Genomic DNA, 12045 nt, shown 5'->3' with positions numbered 1-12045 from the left:
TGAAAGGTTTACATCTTAGAAAACGTGTTACATAATTCAGTAATATAGTGTGGCGAGATGCAACAAGTACCCCTAACATGAACAAAACAAAGAGGCTTCATCGCCTGTGCCTTTCCACTGTGTATATACATAAGGCTTTATTTGTAACAGCCGAAAGTTGGAAACAAGCCAAAATGGCCATTAACAGAAAAGTGGGTAAACAAATTGTGGTTCATCTAGACAGGATATATAGTACTCAGCTATAAAAAGAATGAAGTATTTACATAAGCAAAGATTTATGAATCAGAAAATAATTATGCAGCATGGAGGGAAAACACAATTTTTAAAAAGTGAACAAAAGTCTATGAAACAAACTAATTTACTGTGAAAGTAAATCAGTAGTTGTGAGGGCAGAAAGATTTTAAAAGTGTATTCTCTGGTAGCCGAGGGGTTAGGATTCTGGGCTTTCACTGCCACGACCCAGGCTTGATCCCACAAGCTGTGTGGTGTGGCCAAAAATACAAGGGAAGTAACTATGAATTACAGATATGATAACCATCAGCATTATTTTTAATGGTTTCATGGTTTTTACACTATGTCAAAACTAACCACACTGTACAATTTAAATCAATTATATGTCAATAAACCTTTGTAAGAATTTGTTTAAATAGAAATCTAATTCATTTTTTTTTCATAACCAGATGTTTAGAAAGCTTGGGATGCAGCCCTCCAACAGGGCAGAAAGTATTCATAAAGATCATTTCTGAGTTGGCAGGAACAGCTGCTAGATCACAAAAACTGTTATCTCTGGGCTTCAAGATCTCCCTTCTATTTTCATTTTCTTCTCCATGCAGCAGTATCCTTAGAGTGAGCAGCCCGGAGGCTACACAAATATACAAAGCTTTATATGCTCTGACAATCACCGCAGCTACAGGAAGAACACATGGCATGTACACCTCATCCAACACAATGTAGCCACAGTCACTGAATATTGTGGAGGCACATTTAGAAGAGGCACACCTCTCTCACCTCCACAGCCTCCTCCAGTGCATATGAATCACATCCACTGTGTGTGAATTTAGGTTCCAGCCTCACCCGTCTTACAACCAACACCAGAAAACCCAACTCTAGACGTGAAGGCACGTGATTCCTTTGCAGTACCCGGGGAACAGCTTCCCCACAGTAGTGCTCAGCATTATGTGATATCCTTGGGAAGAGGGAACTGATTTATACTTCTCACAGAGGCACTAGAGGTGCTTCCTCCCTTAAAAATTACTCCTCCTTACTGTTCTGTAGAGAATGGGACAGAGACATCTGCCTTCCCTGATCACTGCAAGGGACATACATACTACTGGAACCTGGAAAACTACTAAGTGGTAGAGGTGAGGCTTCTGCCACAGAAACTGGAAGGAACATAATTCAGGCAACAGAGCCAGCAGTAGAATATGCAAAGAGGATCCTAAAAGCTTTCCACAAACCTAGAACTCCTGGGGAACCTTCCCACTCTGGATGCTCAGCTGTATAAGGCTCAACGTCAAGCAGATGGCTCCCTCACAAAAACACTCTAGTTCTAGTACACTGAAAACCCATGTTCCCTGTAGGTCTCAGAGACCTTTAGATGAAGGTTTCCCCAACTTTGCTGCACAAATAAATTTTATCCAGGCTGTGAACTTGTTTAATTACAGACCATTGGCTGTAACTGATTTTCTCCCAGTCACTGCATTCATGAGGTTATCTGGTGTGAAGTTTTCTGTGTTGAATGATGTGGGAGCTTTGACTAAAGGACTTCCCACATTCCCCACACTCATAAGGCTTTTCTCCTGTGTGTACTCTCCGGTGCTGAATGAGGTTGGACTTTTGGCTAAAGGATTTCTCACACTCGTCACACTTATATGGTCTGGCTCCAGTGTGAATTCTCTGGTGTTGATTAAGAGTGGAGCTGTGGCTAAAGGATTTCCCACATTCCCCACACTCATAAGGCCTTTCTCCAGTGTGAATTCGCAGGTGCTGCACAAGTTTGCATTTATAGCTGAAGGATTTTCCACATTCACTACATTTGTAAGGCCTCGCTCCACTGTGAATCTTCTGGTGCTGAATGAGGTTGGAGCTTTGGCTAAAGGAATTCCCACACTCACCACACTTGTAAGGCCTTGCTCCAGTGTGAACTCTCTGGTGTTTAATGAGAGTGGAGCTGTAGCTAAAGGACTTCCCACATTCGCCACACTCATAAGGCCTCACTTTAGTGTGAATTTGTAGGTGCTGCACAAGTCTTAATTTGTAGCTGAAGGCTTTCCCACATTCATTGCACTTATAAGGCCTTGCTGCAGTGTGACTTCTGTGGTGTTGAATGAGTCTGTAGCTTTGGCTAAAGGATTTCCCACATTCACTGCACTCATAAGACCTTGCTCCTGTGTCAGGTCTCTGGCAATTAATAAGGATGGAGCTTTGGTTAAAGGGTTTCTCACAGTCATAGTAACTTTCTCTAGTGTGAAGTTGCTCATCCTGAAAAAGTGTGTATTCATAGCTGAACAATTTCTCATACTCACTATATTTGTAATGACTTTTTCCGCTATGAAAGGACTCCCCACACCTGAAGCTGCTCTGTGGCTTTGCCCCTTTGAGAGTGGCCTGATGCTGAAGAAGATTCAACATAGCCAGGAAGTCCCTCCCGACTTCTTCGCAGGTGAAGGTCTTCCCTGAAACATGGAACCTGTAGCTCGTCACAAATGAGGCCCTATCTATGTCCCTTTTGAATGGTTTCTCATCATTGTGCTTCTGGTGCTGGTGACTGTTTGGACTGAACCAAAATTGTTTTCCACATGCCTCACAGGGGTATGACTTCTGCCCAGGAGGCAATCCTTGGTACTCAGGCAGATACAAAATGTCTCTCCCGGCCATGACACACTTCTCACAGGGGTGAGTCTTCTGAATGGATGGATCTGGAGTTGGAGTCTTGCCCAGTGACATTGGTTCTACAGAAACACTCTGCACAGAAAATGCTTCCTCATCCTCCATTCCATACCAACAACCTGAAAGCACAGAAATGCTGGTGAAATGCATGTTGTCTTTGGTGGTGGTGGGGCAGCCCCAACACAAATGTGTCAGACACACCAAAGAATGAGGCCATTGGATTGTTTTTAATATGAGGTTGATGAAAGAGCTGCTTTGCAGTACTGGGACTCTGAAAGCCCTAAGAAGTAGGGAGCCCCCTTGCAAGATGGAGGCTGTCAGGGTGGCATGCAGCACAGGAAGAAACATCTCCAATTCACTTCTCTGCCCAACACCCTTCTGGAGGGCCTTGGCTGCTGCTGATATTTGAGTGCTATGTTCAAGTATCCAGGCCCAGGAAGATATGGCTGCAACTGACTACATGGTATTCACAGTCTATTTAATGATATGTGCATGCCTTGCAATACATTATGTGGGACCTAATCTTGGGGAACATTGTAGGGGTAAGAGTAGAGAAAAGGTGACACATGAAAGTAGAAAGGTGGGGACAGCCAGGGAGCCAGAGAAGAATCAGAAGTTATACAAGTGTCCACAGTAATGAAGGAAAGGTAGAAATGAGGTGTGGTCACTGACATCACCATCAACACACTGGTGGACACAGGACAAGTTCCATATGATCTGAATACAGTCTTGATGTCATGCCCTCCGTCAGCTGCCATTCACCAAAGAGAGACCTGCTCTGAACCCATCTCGCCATGGCTGGAGTCATGTCCATCCCAGCACTCTTCTTTCTGAACCCCCGCTGAACAACTGCCTGGGACCTGAGTCCTAAGGAATGACAGGACAGGTGATGGACCAGCATTGGCCCAGAGCAATTCTGCATATTATAAGAATAGCCCATGGGAATTCCCTCGCCGTCCAGGGGTTAGGATTCTGCACTTTCACTGCCAAGGGTCCAGGTTCAATCCCTGGTTGGGGAACTAAGATCCCACAAGCCATGGGGCATGGCCAAAAAAAAAAAAGCCCATCATCCCCAAAGGTAGTCAACGTATTATCAATGGCAACTGCTGGCACAGACAGGAAGAATGTCAACAGAAAGGAGACAGAAAAACCTGGGCAGGAGCCATGGATCTGGACAGTTACCCAGCCAGGGAGAGGGCAAGTAAGGTGTGATCCATCAGGCTCACTGGGGCAGCACACCAGTGGCTGCAGGTTCAAGAAGAGGGAAGTCGCTCAGCCCAGCCCTGTCGACCACAGCACCCAGCCAGGGAACTGGGAAAGGAGACAGAACCTACTGTTCAATTGTGAGAAGATCAGAGTCTAGCCCAAGGTACTGGGATGGGTGTGAGGGCCTTACCCAGTGAGGTCACAAGTGCAAAGTTCTCCAGCATGACATCGTGGTACAGGCATCTCTGAGCCTCATCAAGGAGCCCCCACTCCTCCCAGGAGAAGTACACTACCACGTCTTCAAAGGTCACACTACCCTGCCATGATGGGGAGAGATGAAATCACAAAAAGCCTCTCTCCCAAGGACCCACAACCCATCATTCACACATCTACCCCATGCTTACCCTCCTCCCAAGCTCTCCAACTCGGAGGCGACACCAGACCCTGGTGCCACTAATGTCACTCTCTCCTCATGGTCCTGCCTGCAGGGCCCCACCAGCCCCCAGCCAGGCCATATCCCTGGGATACCCCAGAGCATACCTGCCAGGTACAACCAAATGTAGACTCAACCTGCACTCTTAAGTCCCTAATACCAAAGATGTAGAATCATCAGCTCATGCTCCCACTCTGTGTGCACATCTTTCTTAGCACCTCTTGCATCTGTGCACGCCATAAGTGCATCCCCACAGCCACAGGGATTCCATTTGTCTCTCCGTTACTCATCATACAGCATTAAGAGTGCCCTGCTACTACAGACCTCTGCAGGACCCCACCTCCTGCTAAGGCTACCACAACAAAGTACCACACAGTGGCTAGCTTAAACAACAAAAATTCATTTTCTGACAGTTCAAGTGTTGGCAGGGTTGGTTGCGTTTACAGCCTCAATCCTTGGCTTATTGATGGCTGTCATTTCCCTGTGACTTAACTTGGTCTTTCTTCTGTGTCTGAGACCAAATTTCCTGTTATTACAAGGACACTGGACATGTTGGATGAGGGTTCATATTAATAAAAAACCCTATCTCCAAACATAGTCACAGGCCGAGTTACTGGGGATTAAAACTTCAACATAAGACTTTAGGGGGTCATAATTCCGCCTGTAACATGAGGCCGAGTAACTCACAGGTGTCCTATTCATCCCTAAGCTCATCAACCAGCCTTGGAGGATCCACAAAAGGTCACCACAAAATTCTGTTGAGTCAAGAATGGTGAATAAGCAGCAGCCCCATCCTCAGGGTCATCCTGCCTCAGTTACTCCTAAGCCTCTGCATTCACCTCATGTCCACTCTTCCCTTGGAAACCGTGGCTGCTAGATTATCCTCTCCTCCCTCAATGGCTACCTCTCTTAAAACATTTTACCTATGTCTAAGAGACCACTTCCTCCAACCTGGTGCCCAAGAAAGACACCCAGAATTGACACCTACTCTCTTCTTCCTGATTTGTTAATAATATTACCACCAGGACAAGAATTCCCCATCCTAAACGTGACAGAAAGCCCCACCCAATCCACCAGTCACCACCCATGTGTGTCTAATGCTGAACTCTGTCTCAAATTTCTAGACCTTTCTTTTCTGCAGCTAGATGGAACAGGTTAAGGCATGTGTAAGTTCACATCTTATGACCCAATCTCCCCTACTGCTCCTACCACCTCCAAAATCAACACCCACTTATCAGGGAGACATTCCAGGCCTGAGTCCTACCTCCCTACTCTGTTCTCATCAGAAGAAGACTTACATTTCCCTGAATATTTCCAGCTTGGCCTCATTTTCAAGCATCTGGCACATACTGGTACCTATGCCCTTGACGACTTTACTAATTTCTGGAATTGGGAACACCTCCATATAACCTCCAGCCTCGGTTGACGTTTCTCCAGGGTCCCAGACTAAGAGCTGGGAGAATGGCAGGTGAAGGGTCCCATGATACCACAACCCCAGATACCACATGCATAGGGTCATGATCAGTGAGACCCTGGGACACCCCCCCCCCCCCACTTGTGTAGATTCTAAAAGCACTTCAACTGTTATGGGAACCACTGGGCAGAGGTCAGTGGAGGCAGGCAACCATGCTGGAGCTCAGTGGGCTCTGGTCTCCATTATAGCTCTGCTCACCACTGGAGCAAAGAGACCTCAGGCTGTCTAAACTCTGGGGTTCAGTCCTCAGTGCTGACTCTTAGCGGCTATGTGACCTGCACAAGGACTCAGTCTCCCTGTGCTTCACTGTCATCAAACCTCTCCAGTCTGTTCTTCCTTTAAAAATCCTCTTGAAAAACTTCATTTGTCTTCTTTGTTGAAATTCCCCATGGTTCCCAGGGCCTTCAGAATGAAGAAACAACCCCCTGAGCCTGCCAATCCAGGGGCCACTCCATCTCAATGCTCTGTTCCCTAAAGAAATAGGTTTCCCGAATCCTCTGACCTCCAAACCTATACACCTGCTGATCCCTCCACCTGTGACCCTCTCCCACGCACCATCAAACTGTCTGTCAGAAACAGGGCCCCAGGCCCCCACCCATGGCCGCCTCACAATCCTGGACACTGGGGCCTGGGCTGCGGGCACAGGAGCAAGTGCCCCACACTCGGGGCTTTAGTGTCTTGTGGAGTGAGGGTGGTGAGGGCCTGGAGGATGAGCGTTTACCTGAGGCGTGTCCCTCAGCACTGCCGCCGCCATCGGAGTCTGTGGGTGGAGCAACCCAGTGCTTCAGATCCGACTCTGTACAGCAAGGACAATTCCTCTTGGTCGTGTCTCCTCTTTAATTTGGTCACCTCGGACCAGACACAGAGCTGTGGAACCTCTGAGTAGGAAACAGACTGCCACTAGGAGAATGCCGGAAATCCCGCCTTGACACGATGGCACACATGGAAATGCCCCAGTCCTGGACCTTCATTGGCTCCACACTGACGTGAATTTGTTGGCTCAGGGTCCTCTGGTCAATGTAGTTCTCACAGCAGTGAATAAAACACTGAATTAAAGAGTAAATAAAACACTGAATTAAAACAGTTAATAAAACTCCTCTGTATATTTTATCTACTTAATGAGTTTAAATAGATGAAAATATAAAATCTTTAAGGATATTTTGAGGTATTTACTTTTTTGGCCATGGCTTGCAGCTTGTAGGATCTTAGTTCCCCAACCACGGCTGGAACCCCCGCCCATGGCATGGAAAGCACAGAGTCCTAACCATTGGACCACCAGGGAACTCCCTTGAGGTATTCACTCTTGAATTGAGCTGCCAAAGACCACACCCCCTCTCTGTGAGAATGATTTAGTGACAATGACTTGCTAATCTACATGGATATAAATCATTTGGTATGAAAGATACTAAGAAGTTCTAACTAAAAATACCATGTAAACTGACAAGGAACAAGCACTCCCTACAAGTGCGTGCACAAACAATTGTGTGACTTCATAAACACTAAGAACATTTCCAAAATATGTGAATTCTTGAAAAAATACAATAACTGCACCAAGGAAAACTTTTGGGATCTTGATTTAGAAAACATTACAAAGCTCATAATTTTCTTGGGGAAACAACAGGTTTTATATTCCACATAATGGAGCCCTATTCAAAGGACCATCTAGGTAAGCCACTAAGTGCTTACACAGAGCCTCTGAAGACTGAACATTAGATAAACCCCACAGAGAAAACATTCAGATCCTCAGTTGATGAGATGATAAGACTCTCCCTGCAAAGAAGCAACTCTTACTATGAGAGAGAGTGTTCCTGCTGAATTTATCAGATACAAAGGCAGGGGACCAAAATATGCCACATTGGCATAGGGATTATCTTGAGCTGGAGGCAGATAAGAATCAACACATGCAGAAAGACATCTTCCAAGAACATCCTTTGGAGGAATGAGGAGTCAGACCTGAGCTCCCCAAGACCTGGCTCTACTCAACAGCCTACAAACTCTAGTGCTGGATACCTCAGGCCAAACAACCAGCAAGACAGGAACACAGCCCCACTCATCAAAAAAAAAAAAAAAAAGAAAGAAATGACAAAAAAATATATGTCACAGACGAAGGAGCAAGGTAAAAACCTACAAGACCAAATAAATGAAGATGAAATAGGCAACCTATGTGAAAAAGAATTCAGAATAATGATAGTAAAAATGATCCAAAATCACGAATTGAGAAAATAGAAGAAATGTTTAACAAGGACCTAGAAGAACTAAAGAGCAAACGGGATTCCCTGGTGGCACAGTTGTTGAGAATGTGCCTGCCAACGCAGGTGACAGGGATTCGATCCCTGGTCCAGGAAGATCCCACATGCCGCGGAGCAACTAAGCCCACAGGTCACAACTACTGAAGTCTGTGCGCCTAGAGCCCAAGCACCACAACAAAGAGTAGCCCCTGTTTGCTGCAACTAGAGAAAAGCCTGAACACAACAAAGACCCAAAGCAGCCAAAAAAATTAATTAAGTAATTTTTTTAAAATAAAGAAACTGTCTTGCAATGCAGGGGATGCTGGTTCGATCCCTGGTTGGGGAACTAGGATCCCACATGCTGTGGGGTAACTAAGCCCGCACGCTGCAACTACTGAGCCACACACTCAAGCCAGCGTGTCAAAACTAGAGAGAAGACTGCCAAAAATAAATAAATATTTTTTTAAAAGAAATGAAAAGGAGAAATTACAACTGACACCGCAAAAATACAAAGGATCATAAGAGACTACTACAAGCAACTCTATGCCAATAAAATGGACAACCTGGAAGAAACGGACAAATTCTTGGAAACATACAGCTTTCCAAGACTGAACCACGAAGAATTAGAAAATATAAACAGACCAATCACAAGTAATGAAATTGAAACTGTAATTAAAAATCTTCCCACAAACAAAAGTCCAGGACCAGGTGGCTGCACAGGTGAATTCCAACAAACATTTAGAGAAGAGTTAACACCTATCCTTTTCAAACTCTTCCCCAAGCTCATTCTACGAGGCCACCGTCACCCTGATACCAAAACCAGACAAAGGTATCACAAAAAAAGAAAATTACAGACCAATATCACTGATGAACAGTGATGCAAAAATCGTAAACAAAATACTAGTAAACAGAACCCAACAACACATTAAAAGGATCATAAACCATGATCAAGTGGAATTTATCCCAGGGATGCAAAGATTCTTCAATATACACAAATCAATCAATGTGATACACCATATTAACAAATTAAAGAATAAAAACCATATGATCATCTCAATAGATGCAAAAAAAGCTTTTGACAAAATTCAAAACTCATTTATGATAAAAACTCTCCAGAAAATGGGCATAGAGGGAACCTACCTCAACATAATAACAATCATATATGACAAACCCACAGCAAACATCATTCTCAATGGTGAAAAACTGAAAGCATTTCCTCTAAGATCAGGAACAAGACAAGGATGTCCACTCTTGCCACTATTATTCAACATAGTTTTGGAAGTCCTAGCCACAGAAATCAGAGAAGAAAAAGAAATAAAAGGAATACAAATTGGAAAAGCAGAAGTAAAACTGTCACTGTTTGCAGATGACATGATACTGTACATAGAGAATCCTAAAGATGCCAGAAAACTACTAAAGCTAATCAATGAATCTGGTAAAGTAGCAGGATGCAAAATTAATGCACAGAAATAGAAATTTTGGAAACACTCCCATTTACCATTGCAACGAAAAGAATAAAAGACCTAGGAATAAACCTACCTAAGGAGGTAAAAGACCTGTACTCAGAAAACTATAAGGCACTGATGAAAGAAATCAAAGATGACACAAACAGATGGGGAGATATACCATGTTCTTGGATTGGAAGAATCAATATTGTAAAAATGACTATACTAGCCAAAACAATCTACAGATTCAACGCAACGCCTATCAAATTACCAATGGCATTTTTCACAGAATTAGAACAAAAAATGAATCAGACTCCCTGACCTCAGGCTACACTACAGGGCTACTACGGTAATCAAGGCAGTATGGTACTGGCACAAAAACAGAAATATAGATCAATGGAACAGGATAGAAAGCTCAGAGATATACCTACACACCTATGGTCACCTAATCTATGACAAAGGAGGCCAGAATATACAATGGAGCAAAGATGGCCTCTTCAATAAGAGTTGCTGGGAAAACTGGACAGCTACATGTAAAATAATGAAATTAGAACACTCCCCAACACCATACACAAAAATAAACTCAAAATGGATTAAAGACCTAAATGTTTGACCCACCTCCTAGAGTATTGAGAATAAAAACAAAAATAAATAAATGGGACCTAATAAAACTTAAAACCTTTTACACAGCAAAGGAAACCATAAACAAGACAAAAAGACAACCTTCAGAATGGGAGAAAATATTTTCAAATGAAGCAACTGACAAAGGATTAATCTTCCAAATATACAAACAGCTCAAGCAGCTCAATATAAAAAAAAACCCAATCAAAAAATCGGTGGAAGACCTAAACAGATATTTCTCCGAAGAAGACAAAGATGGCCAACAAATACATGAAAAGATGCTCAACATCACTAATTATTAGAGAAATGCAAGTCAAAACTATGATGAGGTATCACCTCATAGTGGTCAGAATGGCCATCATCAAAAAATCTACAAACAATAAATGCTAGAGAGGGTGTGGAGAAAAGGGAACCCTCCTACACTATATGGAGAAGAGTATGGAGGTCCCTTAAAATACTAAAACTATGGGCTTCCCTGGTGGCACAGTGGTTGAGAGTCTGCCTGCCAATGCAGGGGACACGGGTTCGTGCCCCAGTCCAGGAAGATCCCACGTGCCACGGAGTGGCTGGGCCCGTGAGCCATGGCTGCTGAGCCTGCACATCCAGAGCCTGTGCTCCGCAGCAGAAGAGGCCACAACAGTGAGAGGCCCGCATACCACACACACAAAAAAACAACTAAAACTACAACTACCATATGACACAGCAATCCCACTACTGGGCATATACCCTGAGAAAACCATAATTCAAAACGAATCATGTACCCCAATGTTCATTGCAGCACTATTTACAATAGCCAGGACATGTAAACAATCTAAGTGTCCACTGACATTTTATCCATGAATGGATAAAGAAAATGTGGTACACACACACACACACACACATATATATAATGGAATATTACTCAGCCATAACAAGGAATGAAAGTGGGTCATTTGTACAGATGTGGATGAACCTAGAATCTGTCATACAGAGTGAAATCAGAAAGAGAAAAACAAATATTGTATATCAATGCATGTATGTGCAATTCTAAAAAAATGGTACAGATGAACATAATTCTAGGGCACAAATAGAGATGCAGATATAGACAATGGGTGTGTGAACACAGAAGGGGAAGGGGACGGTGGGATGAACTGGGAGAGATTAGGTTTGACATGAATACACTACCATGTGTAAAACAGATAGCTAGTGGGAACCAGCGGTATAGCACAGGGAGCTCATCTAGCACAGGGAGCTCATAAAGCACAGGGAGCTCAGCTCGGTGCTCTGTGATGACCTATATGGGCGGGACCTAGGAGGGAGGGAGGGAGGGGATATATGTATACATAGAGCTGACTCACTTGTACAGTAGAAACACAACATTGTAAACTAATTATACTACAATTAAAAAAAAAAGATAAAGGAATAGATTCAGAGCCCTTCCCTTAATAATTAAAGAACTGGGGTTATTTAAAAAAAAAAATTCAAATCAGCATGGGATTTCTACCATCAAACTCCCAAAACCTGAAAAAGCCATACATTACTTTAGAGTAACATCTTTGAATAACTCTTTACACAATAGTTTCGTTAGGGAACCGGTGACCAAAACCACCTGCCTTGGCCAGGCCCGCTTGCCTGAGCTGTCTCACAACAGGAGGTTTTGATAAGGAACAAGGTGCGGCAGCAGAAAGCTAACCCGAAAACTAACTGGGCTCTGGGAGGTTGGTCGACTCCTCCTTCTTTTGGGAGGGGCCAAAAGAGGGAGGAGTCGAC

The 12045-nt window shown here is 43.9% G+C and overlaps 1 protein-coding gene across 1 annotated transcript in view; it reads right to left on the bottom strand.

Moving 5' to 3' along the window:
* Window positions 1–1710: 1710 nt before the first annotated feature.
* The window catches only part of LOC136141315 (zinc finger protein 211-like), a 45462-nt gene continuing 35127 nt past the window's right edge, over window positions 1711–12045 (bottom strand). The window contains exons 2-4 of the mRNA XM_065899508.1: window positions 4286–4412; window positions 2457–3008; window positions 1711–2387 (exon numbers count right to left, since the gene is read on the bottom strand). Coding sequence (XP_065755580.1) covers window positions 1711–2387; window positions 2457–3008; window positions 4286–4412 — 1356 coding nt within the window. The remainder of the gene's footprint in view (window positions 2388–2456; window positions 3009–4285; window positions 4413–12045) is intronic.

Source organism: Phocoena phocoena, chromosome 20 (assembly GCF_963924675.1).
Source record: "Phocoena phocoena chromosome 20, mPhoPho1.1, whole genome shotgun sequence".
Taxonomy (NCBI): domain Eukaryota; kingdom Metazoa; phylum Chordata; class Mammalia; order Artiodactyla; family Phocoenidae; genus Phocoena; species Phocoena phocoena.
This window is presented reverse-complemented; position numbering and strand designations above follow the sequence as displayed.